We start from the raw sequence: 23,192 nt of genomic DNA on the forward strand, positions 1-23,192 counted from the left end.
TTTGTTGACATCTGTTTCGTTTTCGCCTCATTTGTTTTATTTGAACATATTGTTTTAATATCGTTTATTTCGTTTGGCGTTTGCTTTCATCATTTTTTTTGTTATTTACAAAAAAAACATTTGTATATTTTGTTTGTGCCTGTTTTGTTTTTGTTCTGTTAATCGTATTGTATAAGCTTTGATACTTTCATTTAACAAGCATGTTTGTTTTATTTTAGCTCTTCTTGTTTTATTTGGAAGCTTTTTTGTGGCAATTTCATATTTTTGGCGGTGGACTTTCTATGTAGTAGTAAGTACCCTAGTATTCCATGGCAAGTATTTTCTACGGAATTTTGTGACATAGCGGTCTCTGACCATCTCAGCCGCTGAAATGATATAAACAAAAGCTTGGATGGATATTCCATTTAACCGAACGAGTGAAACGTCTGCTTGATTGATATACGGATAAATGACATTTTACGATCTAAGACTTGGGAAAGATAAATATTTATAAAAATGTTTTTACCAACAGAAAAGAGACTTTCGTCGTGTTTAAACGTAATTTTTTAAAGTTGTTGTTATTTTGGTTTTTTAACGGCAAATCAGCTCAGGGACACAACACAGGAGTTGTCTCGGGCTGGTCCAAGCAGGATTCGAGTCAAGAATCAGATAACCAATTCGATAACTACATTGTACAGATAACCAATTCGATAACTAGATTGTACAGATAGCCAATTCGATAACTACATTGTACAGATAAACAATTCAGTAATTACGTTGTACAGATAACCAGTTCGATAACTACGTTGTACAGATAACCAATTCGATAACTACGTTGTAAGTATTCTTTTGAGCTAGAGTAAGTTCTAGACGCACTACACAGCATGAATACCGTTTTGACAAAACGGTCTTGCACGCTGATGGTGTTGAAGCTTTTTGATACACTGAACTGCAAATTGGTTGAGATACTTATTACGAAGGATAGAATGGGCTTTCCATATTCCCCACCTTTTGAGGTTGTCAGAACAATTATTTGTTTGTTTTTTTGATCGATTGTTTGTCGAGTAACAAGACTTTTTGATATTTTCTTTTTACTTTGCTTACATTTTTGTAACTGATATAAATCAAATTCATGTTAAACAATTATGGGATAGAATGACATTTTAGTAGGTTTTTCAGAATTATTACGTACAAGTTAATAGATGCTTTTTTCTGCTTTAATGCGAAGCCCCCCCCCCCCCCACCGAAATAATTTACAACTAATTACTGTTCTTTCTGTTTGAAGAGATTTTGGATATTCTCTCTCATAGAGTTTGTAAACACAATAGTTGCACTAGTATGCAATGTCTATTTCAGTTAGAGCAGTCATTTTCATGATACATGGTTTTTCATACAATTAGGGCGGAATTAGTGCATACCGTAAGATGCAGACATTTGTGGAACTAGAGATGCTGGAAAACATTTTAGAAATAAATGATGTAATCAAGCCACTTTCAATTATCGTAATTAAATGCAAATGTCAGATGCGATTACTTTTTCCAATTATCGTAATGCTATGCAAATGTCAGATGCGATTACTTAATGTTGTACAACCATCATTACTCCTCTCTGATGTAGGAAATTATAACTTAGATTATTGATGAAGTTATTGATGACAAGTTGATTTTGATTTAATTTCGGGAATGATTTTCTGTACGCACTAAACACAGTTAATTTTTGCAACAAAGAATCAATTTACAAGTTACAACCAATGTTGCATAATGTTAAATGCTATTATATATATATCGTGATTAATTGAGAAAGCTAAAAAGAAAGAACTTTTTGCTCGATGACGACATTAACTTGTTACTGTCATTAAACATTCATTCGCGTATCTTCAGTTGCAGAGTAAAAAACAAGAGTAACCAAACACATATCAAAGTTTTATCTTGTATTCAGAAACAATTACTACTTGAAGACACTTCAACGGTAAACCCACAGTTCTTGTGTACATTGAGTACGTTATTTCACCAGTATGGTAGTCATTATATACCACCAGCTATTTGTAGTATATAGTGTGTAAATTGAGATGCACTTCCTTTTCGTGGTGCGCAATAAATGCACCTTGGGTTTTCTTTTTTTATTTTACATGGCGTTTAACAGTGGTAAGAATACTGCAGTTCTTGCGACAATCAATGTACATTATGCGATTTCGTAAAAACCAGCGACACAGGATGGACATTAGGCGTCCTGTATTGCGTCATTTTGTGTGTTCCATATTGTGAGATTTTATATCATCGCACGATCTTACTAAGTAAACATAAACAAATGTAGCAAGGTAGTTGTAAAGGTGTAGTGGTTGTCTAGGGGTGGGGTTCTTCTTATAGACTTTAACGAATTATGAGAAGTTCCCCTGGTCCTTATTCAGAAGGTTAATTCTGGACACTATATTATTTATTGACTAAATATATTTATGGCTACGAGCCCCCAGTCAGTAATGCCGACAGTTAAATTAAAAGAAATACAAAGATGAAATTTAAACAATAACAATTTAATAAATGAAATTTAAAAGAATTTAAAGTAATCAATGTCTCTCTTTCACCCAATGATCCCTTTGATCATCATTTGAGTTCACAGTGTGAGGAGATTTTTCCCTTCTTGAGTGCTACTCATCTAAATCTCTTCGTTCCCTTGTCTTTCTCTCCTTTCGTGATCTCCACTTCCGCTTCCTCTTCTATAATCCTTGTTCCTTGCCGTTATCTTGACTTCCGGTTCCTCTTCTAGTATCCGGAACCCTTGACGGTATCCCTTGAGGTCACCCGAAATTCACTCGGTATCTCTCACCGTCACCCGAAATTCTCTGAACTTCTCTCGTCCCCCGAAATTCTCTGAAATTCTTTCGTCCCCCGAAAGCTTCCTGTTGAAAGGTATAATGCATTAGCATAGGGTTATAAAAATCTTCCCTCACACTACGTCACTGAACTGAACCATCAGTTTAAGGCGGGACATTTGGGTCGCGCATGCGCACACATCGAAATTCCCATACACTTCCGCCGCTTACAAAAATGGCGCCATAACACAATCACACAAAGGATTCAAATATCTACATACTGAGCCCTATCAGTATATACATACAAAATATTTCAAATATGATTGTACTAAAATATTACTACGATTAGTAATATGACTATCTATATATTTATATATATTTATATATATTTCCTACACAAGCGTACCAAATCCACAATATTCACATTCGAATGGTGATAAACGGCAATCCGTTACTCAATGGCAAAATCTATCATTACGTAAACAAATTTCTTGTCTACCAAAATATAACTACGCAAAGGATTACAATATTAATTCTTATAGCGGCTAGCGAGCAATACAATTCTTCACAAATACAAATCGTCCTTTCAAAAGGGCGTAAACGTAATAATCCACGAAATAATATGCACACATATTACTAGCGAAAGAAGAGAACATTTTCGCCTCACAAATAAGGTGTACATAGTAACATTATGAATAATGATGCAACGAATCAACATCGTAATCAATCGTAAACAAAAGTACTAGCTAAAGTCATGAAAAAAATGCAAAATATTAAGGTCATAATTAGCTATTCATACTTCAATACAAGTAAAATGTATACATACGACAAATTCTCTTCAATTAACAGCAGTCGTATCAAGCAGAATCAACGTAACATCAAACTTACCTGATCGAAGCTATTTCATGAATTTCCTAAATTCCGCCAATTTTTACGAATGGCTAACGGAGTGTGTGTCACTGCGACTCTTAAACACCAACTGACGAATTTCAGGCTTGTACAAGTCTTATGCCAGTTTCTCGAATCAAGTCCCACCTACAACGCATTCCGATTGGATGGCGACGGACTCTGGTCATTTGATCGAACTGTCAATCATAAAAATGTCAGTCTGTGTGTCCCCATGTACTGTCCAGCCTACCATTGTCGGCTTCCGGCTCTTTGAAGTTGTCTACGTCACGTGTTCCCATGTACAAAGATTCCCGCCAGATTTCCACTCAAGAGCTCAAACAAAGACTGGGTTACGTAAGAGGATTAGCCAACTTAGGTACTTGGAAAAACAAAGCTTACCTGGCTCCACTTACAGACTTATAAATACATGTATAATACAAGGGGTTGGGGTAAAACATCACAGTAGTAAAGAACAATTAATGGATTTACCAACTGAAAATTTAATTGGTTTGGTTTTCTAGGTTTTAACGTCATTTTTCAGCACATGATACATGGCGGCCAGTATATTGGGTGGAGGAAGAACCCGGAAAGGACCATCGACCCACGGGAAGCTACCGGCAAGCATTCTCACATACTCACATTGATCGAGCTGAGACTCGGACTCGCGCAGAAAGAGGTGACATGTTTGAGTAATCTATGAAGACGAGCGCTTTATTGTTCTTGTTGTTATAGGGTTTAACTCCATTTTTCAGCGCAAGATAGGCTATACATGGCGGCCAGTATAAATGGTGGAGGAAGAAGAACTAACTTTTATTACAGTTATTGCAGTACTATTCTGAGATAGTACTTTTTCCCTATGTTCTAAAAAACTGGCATTGACACAAATAATGAAATTTGTAACCAATCCCATTTGTCGCACATAGGTCACATATCCTGTCACTTATATCAGCATTACAAAGATACAACATCAACAAGAGGCTTATCACAAAACTTAAATCTTCAACAGGAGTTTATGATACAAATTTAGCAGGAGGTTTATGAAACAAATTTAGCAGGAGGTTTATGATACAACTTTAGCAGGAGGTTTATGACACAAATTTAGCAGGAGGTTTATGATACAAATTTAGCAGGAGGTTTATGATACAACTTTAGCAGGAGGTTTATGACACAAATTTAGCAGGAGGTTTATGATACAAATTTAGCAGGAGGTTTATGAGGTTTATAATTTAAACTTCTGTAATAATGTTTTGTTGCAAGGGCAAGCGTTGCAGTGGTAAGGTACTCGTCATAACAATTATAAAATTTAAATATTCTGTAATATATACACTTACGTGAAGTTACTGATGTAGTCGTCAACTGTTATTTATGCTGTCCATTTAAGAGATTTCTGTACTTTGTTCTCATTCGTCGTGCTTGAGACAAAACAAAATTATCCTTTTGGGCGTGTTTTTTCCTAATACTTGTTTTGGCATAGGCGAGACAAATCTCTTTTCTCTTTTGGCAACTGCCTCAGTAGACAGTCGTTAGAGTTTTGTTTATGTACTATTTTGTATGTGTATGATCATATGTCCAAAATCAAGGGGTGTGGGGTGGGATGTGTGTGGATAACTATCATAACTGAAATGTGTAGTTGAAAAAGCTCTGCGCTTTCATATGCATGCATCCCCTACCATTGACTCAAGTCGAGGCAATTGCCATATAAAAATCATAGTTAAGGGTTTAGTGAATGATTTTTTTCTTTGTCATGAGTTCCAAAAAAAAGTCACATATCTGGCTTTTGCACGTGTGTAATACGGTCGATAAATATGCTCGCATATTATTCATTTGCCGGAAGTCCGTCTATTTACTCGGGTAATTACATTCCTAACATATCTAGAGTTTCAGACCAACAAATACAAAAAATATTGCGTCGGAAGCAGCCATAATTTGATCATGTGATTTAAGTAGTTCCAATATGGCGATAAATGAACTACACTCGATGTGATTTCCCGTTGGCGAAAAGGCATGAGATATTACGAGTCGTCTGCATTGGCTTTCTTCTCTTTTCATTTGACTCAAGAAACATATTAATGACACACTAATTTTCACGTTAAAACCACATAGGGTATGTGAATAGGTAAAACGAAAGCCGAATCCGAGAGTAAGGCGAGGATGAATTAGAATTCGTCCCCGTTTAAAGGACCCCCTGTTGGCTCAAGGAAATGGTATTAGGCCGAGCGTACTCGGAACATTGCTCGGCCATTTCCGTGAGGTCTTAAAATACACGACCTGATAGAAATGTCCGAGAGATGTTCCGAGTGAGGCCGAGCGATACTCCTATCGATGTGACGTCTTGTGTGTAATGGAGGCAGGAGCCGTGGTAGATCAATGGTTAGATTACCCCACTCACGACTGAAAGGGTATCTGCCCGGTCCGGCTACAGTGTTATTTTCTTTGGCAAGGCACTTTACCAAGCACCAAACGAGAAGATAATCGGCTAATCGCCGGTAGAGGTATCTGTTTGACTGGTCATTATCTTTGATTTATATCTTATCTTTTACAACTCATTGTACCTAGACCGTGGTTTACCTGGCAGTATAAAATATGTTTACACACATAACATCAGTGTTTTATTGTTCATTTCTCTTCTTTTTCTTTGTTCAATAGGATACACCGTTCTCTGCTATTTTAGCTATGTAATTTGGTACAGACAACAAAAGCGCAATATTCTGAAAAAAGCAGGAGAGAGAGAGAGAGAGAGAGATTTCATTGCCAATTCATTCCAATCATTCAGCTAGCTAATAATTTACGGTTACGGGTTGGAAGGCTTGTAAACGACCAAAGAATCATTATAAGTTTTAAGTCGCAAATTCACATATTACAAACAAAGAGGTCACTATATTTTAATGTATGATTCCTGTCCAATAAAAACGTAATTGTCAATCAAAAGTTTTAATTGGAATCGCTTACCTATAAACGGGCTTTAGTATATAGGGTATAACACAATTTTACTGGCTTGTCCTCGTTGTACTTGATGTTTTTTGTATAACGAAAATTGAAAGATGGCGGCATGACACCTTTCATCATGCAAAGTTGGCCGGCTATCATCATGTGTTCAGTTGTTTAGTATATCTTTGTCACGTATGTATCGGTAACGTACGTATTATTAAGCATTATTTATGCTAAAAGTTGTCAAAATATTACTTGATAGATTTATCAAGATTTTATTTTCAGACATATGAAATATGGCTACATTTTCGAAGGGTTTAGTCAATCCTTTGATTTTTATTTATATTATTTGGACCCAGTAACGTAAGCATTTTATAACCAATGAACATCGCAACATATGGCACGTAAGAGTATGCACGATTGATTCAGAGACTTTTTAATTCAATCTTCAGTTTTATTTTTCATCTTTATCTGACAGATTTCGCTCGTAATTACACTAGCGACAGTAACGTTGTTATTGATATACACCATTTAGGTTGCGATATTTTCAGATCCAAGCTTTATTTATTGTTTACATTGATTGTTTTGAATGATAGACGTATATTGATATAGCAAAAAGGTATGCATTAAGGAAAGAAACGTATATAATGAGTTAACGTGTCAGCGACATTGATTTGTACTTCATTAGTGAATTTGGGTGTCAAGATTCCTCCATCAGTTACACTGGCTGTCATGTATCGTGTGCAGAAAAATGGTGTTTAACCAACAACCATTGTTGCTTCCATTGTGAACAAGATGATTCTCATGTGAAAACATAAAGAAATTGCAATATTTATTGAGTTGTTGGTAATGTAACAACAAAAGATACTTGATTAACAGAGCATGTGTTGATGAATCATGGGAACATGTGTTTTATCTCAATACCACGCATACCGCTATGCTGGTTACCTAAGGTTGGAAGTCGGTAGTGTTTTAGTAAGGAAACATTGTTTAAACGTGGAAGCTTGATTATAAAAGGAAAGCGGATCATCCTAAGTTCAGCATGAAATTATTTGCCATCGTGGAAAGCTGCACTTTATTGGAATCTTATAGGCAGGCTGCTCTTGATATATACATGAGACTGTAACTGACAGGTGAAGCGTAGTGCCAGGTATGTATTGGATGTACAGACCGAGGCATGTTTAAGACCACGAGACCAGCCAGAAGGTGTAACATTTTTTAGTGTCATTTAAGATACGGGTAGATAACAATTGATCATTCACAACAAATGTGCAACATGCATTATCTACCCTTTTTAACCCTAACAGTCGGATTTACAAAATATACCTATACTATCGGTCCCAAAAGTGGTGTGTTTCTTTCATTTCATGGGCAAATTTATGTATGGCGACAACACAGTAAACAACCAGCTTTACTGGGAACAGTTGAATTTCAACCCAAATTTACATTGTAGCGCCATATTCACGAGGTCTCAAATTAATCCGCTTGCTTTGCGATACCATAATTCTTGCTTATAAGTTATTCCCCTTAGCTTCTCGTCAGGTGTCGTGCATGTAATGTAGGAAAGTTACACATTTGTTTGCATTTACAATTGCCAGTTATTCAGGGTTTTCTCCTCAAATGAAACTCTATTTAAGAAACTTTTGTGAACTGGAGATAAACTTGAGCGTGAAACTCTCGTGTGGCTGATATTACGGAAGTAATGAACAATAGTCGTTTTACGATACTTTTAAAATTGTTTTTGTCGTTATGAACGTTTATTATAAACATTTTTCGGAAAATATACTTTTTTAATACTAAATACAATGCATTACTCGACCTATTCTAAGTACTTAGCTACTCTACGGCAGTGTTGATGAATGTTACATTGTGGGGTTTAAGTGCAGTTCAACATTAATTCTAGAGTCCTACCAACCGCTCTAGCATACTAAAGGTGTATTCCGAGTCCTACCAACCGCTCTAGCATACTAAAGATGTATTTCAGATTTATCAGCATCTTTACGCAAAGTTGGCTCCAGTGTAAGTAAGTATTTTGGTGTATTACAGGATTGAATAGACCGTTTTCATAACTTGGGTTTCCGCAGCATGATTTTACAACGGACTGTTAGATTTCAACTCAAGTTGGCATGCTGCCTTTTATTCATGAGACCCTGATCGATTTCTGTCATTACATGACATCAGTTAATGTTGTCTGGTAGCGGCCTAAGTTGACAAGCCATAATCACAGGCCAGTAACTGGTAAGTAATAATTATCTTTTTCTCTGGATTGGTTCGTCACTTTCATCACACTGAGTACCGAAAGTGTGACTCGAGTCAGTGCCGGATTAAACCCTGTGGAAGCCCTTGGGCCCTTAGGCAGTCGGAATCTTGGGGCCTCTCTCGCAATTTATCTCCTAATACATTTTAACAATATTATTGTGATCCGTTGTCGCGGGGCTCCTAGGCGGGTGCATACTCTGCCTTTTTGGTAATCCGGTACTGACACCAGTTATGACTCAGATTGTCCCTCCGCTTCGTTTGCGCAGCAAAACATTTTGTTTGGATTGTTGAACTGTACCAGACATAACATTCAGTTTAATAATGATGATAACTTCACCAAGGTTTACTCCCTACTTTCCATACGTAATTTACTCGAGTTATGCTCCGGTTCCCGGTCATCGTAACATTGATTTCTGCGACAATACTTTAATTTGGCATACAGCTTTATTTATATTCATCAAACTTTCAAAGGCTTTTATTTTCGGCATTCCTCAGGATATTCGCAAATGGTATGACGTCTTATTGATTATATTGATAATTCTATTTTTAACACCATAACTATTCTAACAACTGTTGGATTTCTACCAAATTTACCATCGGTATTATGGTAAAACCTTCAATTAGCTTGATTTCAGGTACTCCATCCATCAGAGTAGTGCTGTCTAACCCACGGCCCGCGTGCCGCATGCCGTCCCCCCCCCCCCCCCCGCCCAGTGCTGATTTTAAATGGCCCGCCAGAGCTCGAGCAGCAATATAGTCGTTGCTTTTCAGTTTTCTGCTGAGGCCCTCGGCTTCACGAAAAACATTTTTCAGTGGCCCATGGTTTCAAAAAGGTTGGACAGCACTGCATCAGAGTTAGTACTAATATTAGTACCGTTACTTGTACCTCGTGGACAGGGTACTAACATGAGTATATACGTGTTAATGGACCAAGTCGGGTGTGATTCACACCCGGCGTTCTTTTAGCCTAATAATAACACTTTAAACATATTACTTGCATATAATCCAATAAATTGAGTAGTCCTCTTATTTAATACTAATATTAGTACTAACGTCCGCCGTGAGCCTCTGATTGCTTGTTCTTTATCCGTCTTGTTCAGCCGCTCTTCTTTCTGTGTGTGTGTGTTGGATTTTTAACGTAGCTTTACAAATTTTTCCAGTCATATCACTATGATGTCTGTAGTTTGGCAGATTATAGTGGTGTCTAGCACTGGGACATCATGCCGCAGACATGTAGCATCATTTCCCACCCAGTCACATTATCCTGACACCAGGCCGGTCGGTCCTAACACTAACCTCTTAATGCTCAGCGCCTAGCGAGGCAGCTGCTAGTACCAGTTTTAGAAGTCTTTGGTATCACTCGACCTCCCGCACCCGAGGCGGACGCTCAAACCACATAGGCCACCGTAGTGGTCTAGCTATTTCTAGGATTGTCATATTGCAAGCAACGAATTAGGCGCGGTTTAATGAGAAATCGTCTCTTCATTTGACTAGTCGCAGTCTCTGTAACGGAAGCTGGGGGATCACCATTCATTTGGTGGTAAGGCCACATTTAATGCATATATATATATATATATATATATATATATATATATATATATATATATATATATATATATAATATAAACAGAAGAGGGAAAAAGCGATAAAACAAAAAAAAAAACAAAAAAAAAAAAAAAAAAAAAAAAAAAAAACAACATAGCGTACGTTAAATGACGTAACGTTTCCATGGTAGTCGAGAACTCAGTTACACTGTCCATGCTGCTTAGCTAACAGTAACCTGAAAAACGCGGTGGCGTATATAGGCAGAGGCGTAGCGGGGGGATGGGGAAGGGGGGTACATATGTCCCCGGGCGCCAAGGTACAGGGGCGCCAAAATGAGGCTTACAACGTTACATTATAATAAGTAAACAAGGGTAATATTCAAAAATGTGATTAAACGGGGAGGGGGCTGGGGCGCCAATTTTATAGTTCGTCCCCGGGCGCAAAATATCATAGCTACGCCTCTGTATATAGGAAAAAATAAATACAAGCATTAATCATTTAGAATAGCATTTTTAATTTTGGGTAAAAATTAGCTTTTTGTGTAGAGGACCGATTAACTATTAAATTAAGGGGTTTTACTTTCTGTCGTCAAAGGTGAACAGAATGATTTTTGAAGACTTCAGTTAAGCAAGAATTTAATAGCAGTATCACTTCTTTTAAAATTTAACGATATGCGAAATATGCCAAACCAATTTGGCTTTGCTCTGTTTAATCTTGTGTTCACAAACCGACCTCTCTGTGACTTTGTCTTTTGGTGTACAGCTTTAAAATTGACGAATCACTGATTGAGTTTGCTGTCATTGACGGGAGATGAGACCCAAAATTGTTTGCCCCCCCCCCCCCGCACTGTACTTTTGTCTGGGATTGTTGGATTTGAACTAGCATCTCTGCAGCTTTAAAACTGACGAAGTCTTAGGTGAATTCAGATTCCAGACATGCAACAATGAACTAAGTTGTAAGGTACGGTATTATTAATGGATATACCTTTGTTTGTTTCCATTAAGTTCCTCTTTTTGGGGCTGTAATTAACAATTTCCAGCAAACAAGCTGGGTCCTTTTTTATGTACTTGTAGCTGATAGCTAAATATATAATAATAATAATAATAATAATAATAATAATAATTATTATTATTATTAGCATAATCTTATTATTATTATTATTATTATTATTGACACTTTCTTGTTTAGTTTCCCATTATATTGCCACAAAAGCAATAGAATGTCAGAATAAACAAGATTGCATTTAAATATATTGTGAAAATTATCATGAAGGCAAGGACTTTTTAATTCATTCGTTCAAATTCGAACCTAGCTTGGCGGGTTAAGGCAAGACTCGCATTGCCTGAACGTACCAACTCGTATATATATTTCCTCGAAAATGAGTACATCCCCCAAAAGATGGAACGTAGTCGATGGTATAAGCATTCGTGCATTGCAGACACAGCTCACTACTGATTCATGTGACCGAAATCAAGGCACATATAATGTAATATAGATGGATACAAATATACACCAGTGAGTGGAAAGTGCTATCACAGGATCCTACAGATAATACAGTGAAAATGTTTTGAAAGAATATTATTACAGAAGTTAGATCATTTTTTATTAGCTACAGAGATTCGAATCCAGGACGGCTAATTAAGGCAACACTCGCTTTGCCCGCTGATATCAATATAATCTAACAGGTTAGAAAGTTGTAATCGTCCTAAGCAGGAATGGAACCCATGCCGGGGTGTCGGCAACTATCGCCTGGTTCTCAGGCACCACAACGATCCCATAAGGACATGCGATCATCCCTGAAAAGGATGTAGCAAGGTCGAAGGTGAGGAATCAAGACAAACTAGAACTTACTCGCTGGCAGGCCCTGCCCTAGGGTAAGGCGAACGAGGCAATCGCCTTGGGCTCCGCGCTTTTAGTAAATCAACTCCGCAATGCAATTGTTTTGCTTGGGACCCCGCGCTTATTGCTTGCTGCCTTGGGACCCGCACATCCTAGGACCGGGCCTGCTTGATAGGTAAATACAATTTAAAACTCAGTTAAATGCACAAACCCACTGTATTTCCGGCGAGAATGCAATGCATGTACATTAACTTACAACTATAAATTGACAACAATATACCAGAACTTAGTAGAAAGCAACTATATCTGTATCCCAACATACATACATACATACATACATACATATATATATATATATATATATATATATATATATATATATATATATATATATATATATATATATATAATGACACCAATATAGTGTAATAGGTTAGAGAGTTATGCGTCGTTTCAAGCAGGAATGCAACCAATGCAAATAACGGCAACTATTATTAGGTTCTTGTGCACAAGCATCCCTACCCACAGAACCATGCACACATAAAAATGGACGGAAAAACGAAAGGCAAGGACTCATATGCAAGAGAACTCATTCGCTAGGCAAACGGAATGAGAGCTGGACGATAGTTGCCGTTATTTGCGGAATTGGTTTAATTCCTGCTTGGAACGAATAACCAGTTCTGAGAATTTGCCACTTGCACAACAAAAGGATAATAACACCAAAACCGAAATTTGCATGTAAAATCAAACTTTATTCAATTCACCCAGGAAAAAAAGCAGAATGCTTCTTTCATTAAATAAAAAAGGACCCTAGAAGACACTGACATCAAATCCGCACATTGACCACTAGGGAAATTGAGAGTTAAAACTCTTTATAAAAATCGATAAATTCTGTTAAATTATGCTTTTATCTTTAATTGAAAATTGACAAATATTTTAGAAAACAGATCAGTTGAAGATATGGTTCATGCAAGATCTCTCTCTCTCTCATCTGTATGTCTGGCTATATTTATGTCTCATTCTCTCCTTCTTTCACTCTGTTACAAACACACACATTCATTTCTGCTGATAAATCATTGGGTCACTGTAACTCAGATTTCCCTGTTCCATACGATGCAAACCCCTTGCGTATCTTAAAATGCATTAATGTAAAACATGAAATTTTGCAGATGTAAAAGCAATTTTCACAAATAGTTAATGTTCTTATGCATCAAAATAACAAGTTTCACGCGAAATTTACGGCCTGCCAGAAGAATAGTTTGAGACTTGTTTTAGAGATGTTGTAACATTTGTATGCCGATATTTTTATCTAATGTTCTGTAACATGGATTTCTGTTACTCTCATATGAAAGAAAAGAAAGCACATAGCAACTGGTGGGTTTTGAGAGCTAATGAAAGTTATATAGTCGGGTATGAAATGCTCACTCCATGCAACAACTGCATCCACTTTCACCCGTGTAACGTGCGAATGACAGCAGCCGACAGGTCTAGACCGTGAAACCGGACTCCACATCGAGATGATTATTTCCACTCCATATTGAAAGATATATTCCAAAATCTACAAGCGCAACAAGACTTAGGACATTTGATGTTTAACTGAGGTTAAAAAAGGGAAATAAGTTACCGCATGTAAAAACTAAACTGGAAACTGGGGGCCAGCATGTAAAAAATATATTGGGAGCTGGGGGTGGGTGGGTGGCGCAGGTAAAAAATGAATTGGGAACTGAAGAGCCCTAGGTAAACAAAAGTTGGGAACTAAGGGGCTGCAGGTATAAGAAGGGCACTGTTATGTGCGTCTCATGGTTCAACTTGACAGGCGTCTCGTGTGCATATCTCGTGGTTCAATTTGACAATGGTCTCCTTTTCATCTCATGGTTCAACTTGACAGCTGTCACGTGTTCATCTCATAGTTCAACGTTACAGCTGTCTCGTGTTCATCTCATGGTTCAGCCTGACAGCCTTAACTTGTGCATCTCGTGGTTCAATTTGACAGTGGTCTCCTGTGCATCTCATGATTCAGCTTTGACAGTCGTCTCCTTTTCATCTCATGGTTCAAATTGACATTTGTGTCGTGTTCATCTCATGGTACAATTTGACAGTGGTCTCCTATGCATCCCATGATTCAGCTTTGACAGCCGTCTAGTGTGCATCTCATGGGTCAGTTTGAAAGTAGTCTTGGGTGCATCAATCTCATGGTTCAGTTTGACAATGATCTCATTGTTCAGCTTTGTACACTTGTATCTAATATACTCCATTCCTTTTAGTGACGAAGATTGGTATAGATTTGCATTGTAAGGTAGTACAACAACCTCATAAAACTAGGTCATTGACTTTAGTTATATAAAATTCTATATCCAGCTGGTGGAGTGATAACTTGACACAGACGGTTTACCCTCACTGTACATTACTAAATTATTTACCATAAACATTTGATATTTTTTCTTACGCACTTCTTTCATATTGATTAGTGTCTCGATGACGTTCTTCAGATCTCCAAGGCTTCCATTTGTGCAGTGTAACAAGATTATTTTGTTTTTATCTGGTCTAGTTTTACTTGTTCTAGATCTTCTGACGTCAGTATGTGCACTATACAATGGGAAGATTGTTTGGGAAACCTTTATTTTCCTATATGGTCCTATTTATTATTATTATTATTATTATTATTATTATTATTATTGTTGTTGTTGTTGTTGTTGTCCCGCTTATATCTGTCCTTTGTTGTTGGTGGCGGCAAAATATTGGTATAGAATCTCACCAAAAAAAAGCCGTATGACATCAATGGCAAAGAAAATTTAAAACGCTCTTTAGCGTACACTTCATTTGTTTTTCAATAGATTATCACAGTTATAACTAGGATTAAAGTCTTTTAAGAATAAATAAAAAAAATAATTGATATATTTGAATGTACAAAAAAGTGTTTACAGCTTATATTAGGTTGTCCGTGGCCAGATATTAGCGTACGATGATCTGTGGAGGAAACGGTAGAACCCATATAAAGCCACTGACAATGGACATGCAACTACTTACCATGGAGTTTGTCTGAAGCGGAAATCGAACCGGGAGAACATATGGGCATCGTGGCTTTCCAACAGTACTGCTGTCTTTTAGCTCTTCTAAAGCGTATTGTAATCGCTATTTGCTGTTGAGATCTAAACAGTTACAAGGGACATCACACAATACACTTCACTCGAGAATGTTGGTTTTATGATGTGGCATTTTGTAAGACTAAAGTTAATATGAAACAAGCCAAGATGAATTAATATCCTGAATTATTATTTAGAAAATTTCACTTATTTTTAGGGCAAATGGACGAGGAGACACGAAAGATGATGCAGCTACCCCGATGTGGCGTTAAAGACCCGATAGGTACTGGGGATGCCGCACGAAAAAAGAGATATGCTTTGCATGGTGAGTTTGTAGTTGAAGTAGTGGAATATTTCACTAAATCTCCAAAATCTTTCTTCCAGTGATAATCAATATTTAAGTGATGGTCAATATACAGGATGAATTTTCTATTTCTCTAAAGTTTGCCTTTTAAAGTGATAGTCAAAATATAGGTAGAATTTGCCATTTCTCTAAAGTTTGCCTTTTTAAGTGATAGTCAAAAGATAGGTTAAATTTGCCATTTGTCTAAAGTTTGCCTTTCTAAGTGATAGTCAAAAGATATGTAGAATTTTACATTTGTCTAAAGTTTGCCAGCTTAAGTGATAGTCAAAAGATAGGTTGAATTTGCGATTTTTCTAAAGTTTGCCTTTTAAAGTGATAGTCAAAAGATAGGTTAAATTTGCCATTTGTCTAAAGTTTGCCTTTCTAAGTGATAGCCAAAAGATAGGTTAAATTTGCCATTTGTCTAAAGTTTGCCTTTCTAAGTGATAGCCAAAAGATAGGTTAAATTTGCCATTTGTCTAAAGTTTGCCTTTTTAAGTGATAGTCAAAAGACAGGTTGAATTTGCGATTTTTCTAAAGTTTGCCTTTGTAAGTGATAGTTAAAAGATAAGTAGAATTTGCCATTTCTCTAATGTTTGCCTTTTTAAGTGATAGTCAGAAGATAGGTTGAATGTGCCATTTCTCTAAAGTTTGCCTTTTTAAGTGATAGTCAGAAGATAGGTTGAATGTGCCATTTCTCTAAAGTTTGCCTTTTTAAGTGATAGTCAGAAGATAGGTTGAATATGCCATTTCTCTAACGTTTGCCTTTTTAAGTGATAGTCAGAAGATAGGTTGAATGTGCCATTTCTCTAACGTTTGCCTTTTTAAGTGATAGTCAGAAGATAGGTTGAATGTGCCATTTCTCTAAAGTTTGCCTTTTTAAGTGATAGTCAGAAGATAGGTTGAATGTGCCATTTCTCTAAAGTTTGCCTTTTTAAGTGATAGTCAGAAGATAGGTTGAATGTGCCATTTCTCAAAAGGCAGTCTTTACGTGCTAGTTTCAGTTTCTCTGAGATCTGTCTTTAAGTAACATCCATTACGTTAAGAACACGTGCACCTTATATGAAAAATTTATCTCGTTCAATTTTCAGAAAGATTGGACAAAGTGCATTACATTATAAAAGCATGTGTGTGTGTGTGTGTGTGTGTGTGTGTGTGTGTGTGTGTGTGTGTGTGTGTGCAACAGACCTAAGGTATGTGTTATATGTATTTACGTCTCCGTTTATAGCTTTGTTAAATTTTAGTGATTTTTGTTGTGTTGATAAGAATATGGGGATTCGTTGAAAGGAAGATATTTATCAGCCAGAGTAATTAACCGATTCTAGAAGCAGATGTCATAATGTAGAATATTCACGCGATTTTATGACAGCTTGGATTAGTTTCATAAAATGCCCCCCCCCCCCTCGGAATTCACTGTTTAAAGAACTACCGACCAGTTTCTAATCTCCCATCATATAAAAATCTTAGAAATAGTTGTTCTATCCCAACCTGTATCTCATCTGAATTCAAACAGTCTTTTTAGCAATGTACAGTCTGCATATCGCTCTTGGCATAGTACTGAAACTACTCTTCTGAAAGTAGGTAATGACCTTTTCTCTGCTTTAGATAGCGGAAAGATTACAGTCCTCACCCTCCTTGATTTGTCTGCATCATTGAAACAGTCTCCAGCATGTATTTAGCATTCATGATACAGCCTTACTATGGTTCAAGTCCTACTTGGTCAACAGGACACAAATTGTGCCTGCAAATAGAATACTCTCCAGCCCAGTTGATCTCTGTTGTGGTGTTCCACAGGGGTCTGTTCCTGGATTTGTTCTTTTCATTCTGTACTCTCATCCGCTCTCAACTTTCATAGATCACCATCCAGTGTCTCCCCAATTATACGGTGATATACAAATCCAGCCACCCAACTGAAGTTGATGCTACCATCCAAGGTGTAGAGAGGCGCATTTCCGATGTGAAATCGTGAATGACATGTAACAAGCTGCAGATGAATGATGACAAAAATGAAGCCATTCTGATCACAACATAACGACTTTCTCATCACTTCATTTGCCTCAAGCAATAAATATCAGCAACAACAACATTAAATTCACACAGTCAGTACGAAACCTAGGTGTTGCTCTCAACAGTACTCTCACATTGCACCAACATGTCATGAGCATATGCAAGGCTGCATATCTTGAACTGAGACGCATCAGATCCATTTGCAAATATCTTTCAGTTGATTCCACTTGTGTCTTCAATGGTACTTTCAACACTGAACTATTGTAATTCAATTCTGTCTGGTTCGTCTCAATATCTACTCCAGAAACTTCAAAAAATTCAAAACACAGCTGCTCGGATCATCCTTAGAGTACCACGATCAGAACACACCTCCCCCTGCTCTGAACCCTTCACTGGCTATCCATTCGATCCAGAATCAAACACAAAATTTGTTCGCTGTGCTACGTTTCACTGACAGACTCCAGTACAACATACCTATCCGACCTCACCCATGTGTACACACCAGCAACATACTTCCGCTCCTCTTCTGACAATCGTATATTCATTATTTTCACTATGAAAACAAAGCCATATGGACAACGTTCTTTTTCATACCAGGGTCCAATTGTCTAAACCAGAGATAATCATATTTATGAGATGTTGAAAAGTACTTGGCGACCCTGTCATCCCAAACGGCATTACTTTATAGTAATAAAGTCCATCTGGAGTCACGAACGCCGAAATTTCCTTTGCTCTTTCCGTTAGTGGAATTTGCCAAAATCCTTTCAGAAGGTCACATTTGGTGACATACTTGGCATTTCCGATCTCACCAATACAGTCATCGATTCTTTGAAATGAATCTGCTTTTGTCACACTATTCACCTTCTTATAATCAGTGCAGATACTGAAAGTTTTATCTGGTTTTGGAAAAGTATGCACGGTGAACTCCAGTCACTTTTACTGGGCTCTATAAAATCATTCTCCAACAAGTACTGAATTTATTTTTTCAAGTATTCCTGCTTGAGAGGGTTAATGCTGTACGGGTGTTGTTTCACAGGTTTTGAATTTACAATTTCAGCGTCATGGAAAATTTTGTTCGTTCTTGTAGGACCATCTGGAAATAAGTGCTTATATTCCAATAATAACTGCTTCAGTTCATTTCTTATTGCTCTTGCAAATATGAAAGTTTCTGATCCAGATCTTTCATAATTTCTGAATTCCAAAGATTTGTCACTCCAATGTCAGTAGAATCTGATGATATTCCTTCACTTAAATCTTCACTGAGTGGGACAGGTACAACTAAATTAATTGCATGTTTAACCTGGCTATATCTTTCAATATACTGTTATTCCTATAATGTATTAGATCCCACGAGCACTAATATTATAATTTAACTTATCAAAAGCCTGACAAATACATTTATTAGCTAAAGGAATACTTTCCTTATCAACATGATTCTCAAGAACTTTCTTTGCCATAGCTCTGGTATCTGCACAAGCTGGGAATAAATCAAGGAATTCTTTTTAAATTGGATCGACTTTCTGATCCAAACAATGCTTGTCAGTTACAAGTGGATTACCTAGTAATAAATGAATACCCTTGACGGGTAAAACATACACTGTGCTGACTGTCACTGGTCCTGAGGCTACGTCTGATGACAAATTTACACAATGGAGAGGAACATTAACAAAGCCGTACTCTACTCCCTGAATACAAATACTCTCATTACAAGAAAACTTATCAGAAAAAGGCAAAGTACCTGACACTAAAAGAGTCTGAGAAGCTCATGTAACCCTTAAAATTTTAATAGGGATAGAATTGGCCGAATCATCCAAGAGTAATATAGAAGCCTTCGATATGAATGGTTCATAATTCCCCAAAATGAAATCAGACTGGGGTTTATTAGACCCAACAAATGTATTGCTTTCAATACATGATCGTGATCTTGACCTCTTAGAAATAAAAGCATTTGGAATAGGTCTGCCTTAATTCTGATGCCTATTTTTCAGTTTGTAGCAATTAGAAATAACTTGTCCTTTCTGCTTACAATAGGTACACGTAGTAAGAAATAAGGATCTTTGGTCAAGCTTATATGAATCTTGATTTTTAGAAGTTGTGCCAGTCTGAGATTTAGAAGGGCTTGTATTAGGCTGAAATACTTTTCTGCCAGAAGACTGTTGAGTGGAAGTCTTATTTACAAAAGGAACTTTATGAGTTAAAGAATACTCATCAGTTGCTCGAGCAGCATTTTCCAAGGTTTCGATCTGATGCTCGTCAAGATAAGTCTTAATGTCACTATGGCCACAGTTCTTGAACTCTTCAAGTAATACAAGTTGTTTGAGACTTTTATAATCTTGTTCAACTTTCTTTGCTGAGCACCATCTATCAACTAGCTGCTCTTTTTCTCTAGTAAATTCGACATGAGATTGTCTTGCTTCTTTCTTATAGTTTCTGAATTTTTGCCGATAGGCTTCAGGGACTAACTCATAACCCTTTAAGATTCATTCTTTAACCGTGTCATAGTCAGCACTTTGTTGAACTGACAGTGAATTGTAAATATTACTAGCCTTACTAGTGGGTACACATTGTAATAATTGAGTCCAATGCTTCCTTGGCCGTTAAACATATTCAGCAACTTTTTTCAAAACGAGTAAAATATTTGTCTACTTCTCTTTCTCTAAAAGGGGGCACTAACCTAATATTATTTGCAACATCGAAACCTTAATTTGTAGTTGAAGTGGGAATATGCTTTTCACTTGCCAGCTCCTTTTCTTTTATTCTACACTGATATTCCCTTTTTTTTCCTTCTCATTCTTCCTTTTGTAGTTGTTCTTTCTCCTTCTTCAACTGCAAATACATTTGTTCTTTATGTAACTGTATTTTTTTCTTTTTGTGACTGCATTTGTCGTTCTTTCTCTCTTTTTTATTTCTGAAGTTCCATTTGTATCTTTTCTATCTGAAACTGAACCTGTCTTATCTCTAATTGCAACTTTTTTAATTGTACTTCTATTTTCATATTTTCCAACCACTCCCTGGTAAAATTAAAAAATTCTTTACTTTTAATGATATTTTAGAAAAAAGCTTACCGATTTCATTAAAGATTTCAAAATCATGGGGAATTCAAATTTAAAATTTTTAAAAAAAATTCTGAAATATTTTAGCCAAAATTACAAAATTCCGGACGAGCTCTAAATTCTTATGTTACGTGTTTAGGCACAGTAATAAAAGAAAGAGTTAAAACATCAAGCTTTGAAAAAGTTAACAAATAATTTATTTATCTGGAACTTACGATTTTAAGAATCAACTCCAAATATAATCAAGGAATAATCTACAAATTAAATTTTAGAAGTCCTGGTAATGAAATGTTCAAATGAATTCAAGTTCGAGTCCCGACGAAGAATCCAAAATGGAAGGCGATGACGTATACTGTATTCAGTATTGAGCTGTGGTCTACAGTTCGTTGTTGTTTCACAGTCAATAATATTCCGGTGTTTGAATTTCCAAATAAAATTTAAATTAATGTCTTTGTTCAAGAATTCTATACGAGCACTCAAATATTTCCAGGAGAAAGAATTAATCTTTTAGAATCCAAATAATTCGAATAAAAATTATAATGTAATTCCCAAACTGGTCAGAACCAAACGAACACCTTGATATCAAATGTTTTAAGCCTAAACTGACCAAATATCTCTGTTAACAACTATTACAGAGTAACTTGAAACGCAAAACAGATTCCCGGATGAAGGTCACGTGATCACATTCTAGAAAGATTTAGAAATTATCTACAAGTTTAAGGGCGCGTAGTATAGTACAACCTCGATTTCACTTCCACCATTCACTCACCAAAAATGAATAAAAAAAAGTTGTTTATTTCAACCTCAAACAAGGCCAGGAATTAGGTCAAGAATAGAAACAGTGTTTCTATTATTAGGCGTCCTCGAAAAGAGTCAGGTCAAACTGAATTTTCAGGAAAATATCAAATTTCTAGTAAACACTATTACATTATTTTGACATATAATGAAATTCAAAATGAAAAGATTTTAAAACTTACAAACAAGCAAATTAAATCAAATATAAGTATCAGATGGCAGTTCTGCTTCCTAAAGCTGGTCAGTGAGTAGCGTTCTTTTTTCCTCGACCATATACGAGGTTATTTGAACTGTATTTTTAGTTAGAAAAGGCTATATTTGAATCTCATAATTTCTCACAATTGAATATAAAATGACGAACATGATTATTTTTTATTGAGTTCATTCACACCCTGGGATCAAAAATATGTTGTGTAGTGTGTTTGATTGATAAAAGTTGATATACCTCCCACCCACCCATCCACAAACACTTGACCTCACTAGTTTTCTCAAAACATTATGGTGTGCAACGGCTGTGTTTCTATCGCTGTTGAATGGTTGGGTTACGGACGTTAATGTCCAACATGCTGAAAATAGACAAAGCCGCATGGATAACTCAGACATCTACGTGTTCTACGGGGATGTGCATTGGTTAATTATTTTATTTAATCTTGAGATTGTGAAGGCAGATGTTTCTTTTACTTTTCTTTAAAATGTGTTGGATAAATCATGTGCACTATTTATATTGTGAAGCACTGGTTAAAAGTTGTTTGTTTGTTGCTTTAAGGTTTATGTATAACTTGGAGTTGGTTTGTGTTGCTTTTATAGAAGCAGTACTAAATAACGCCATGGATGTTTGTGTACAGTTGGAATCATTTGCAGAGAGTGCATATGGCATAAGATTCTACATTTGGTATTCGCTATAAGAGTGAAAAATGGCATTTTAAGTTGTGATTATTTAGATGCCAGTGAACGGTTTTGTCACTCAGCTTTTATACGTTAGTTGTGATGTAGATGTGATGATGCAGTGTCAGCTAGGATGGTATGGTGAAGACGATAAATTTTACGCCCTTTAGTATGTGCGCTGAGGTTCTATGCGACTTCTGGTTTTGGTAGAAATGCATTGTTCCGTAATAGCGCAATCTCTATACTTCAGTTTTCGTTCTGGTACCCGGGGGAAGATAAGCCTGCGTTGTGGACCTGTTAGAGATATGTTTGTTGAAAAGCTTTTCATACAGTGTTCTCTGAAAACTGTTGGGTACCAGCATGACAGCGGTACTGGTCTACTATGGCTTTCATCACGCACTGGTTGAAGAATCAGCTTGTAAAAATCATTGTATTGGGGAATCACGGATAGACTGCTCACAGTAAACGAAAATCATTTAAAAAGTGTTAATAGATGAAACATCTCAATTTCATGTTTAGAAATCGTTTGTTTGTTCTCTGTTAGCGTAGGTACCGAATATCATTGATTATTTGTAATCATCAATTTGAGATTGTTTAGACTGGACTCTCAGGGGTAAGGTTTCATGGTTTGGCCGCAGAATGACTAATTGGCTCGGCTCGGATAGTCGCGAGTGTGCGATGCGGTCTTTTGGAAACACGTTCAGGATGGACATCGTGGCTGTTGATCGTGTGGGTGCTGATGGATGCGTCATGAGGTAGTTTCTAAGCTGTCACACCAT

The 23,192-nt window shown here is 36.6% G+C and overlaps 1 protein-coding gene across 5 annotated transcripts in view; it reads left to right on the forward strand.

Annotated features, from left to right (window-relative positions):
- Positions 1-7,729: 7,729 nt before the first annotated feature.
- The window catches only part of LOC149770103 (matrix metalloproteinase-14-like), a 35,404-nt gene continuing 19,941 nt past the window's right edge, over positions 7,730-23,192 (forward strand). For 3 of the 5 annotated variants that reach the window (XM_089949388.1, XM_089949390.1, XM_089949389.1), the window contains exons 1-2: positions 7,730-7,754; positions 15,548-15,655. In XM_089949388.1, the coding sequence (XP_089805514.1) occupies positions 15,553-15,655 (103 nt within the window). In that variant the 5' untranslated portion in view covers positions 7,730-7,754; positions 15,548-15,552. Of the gene's footprint in view, positions 7,755-15,547; positions 15,656-23,192 lie in introns of those variants that run through there. The other 2 variants (XR_016418949.1, XM_089949387.1) reach the window with 1 other exon arrangement.

The sequence above is a fragment of the Sinohyriopsis cumingii genome, unplaced genomic scaffold (genome assembly GCF_028554795.1).
Source record: "Sinohyriopsis cumingii isolate HCF-2022 unplaced genomic scaffold, ASM2855479v2 utg002703l, whole genome shotgun sequence".
Lineage (NCBI taxonomy): Eukaryota > Metazoa > Mollusca > Bivalvia > Unionida > Unionidae > Sinohyriopsis > Sinohyriopsis cumingii.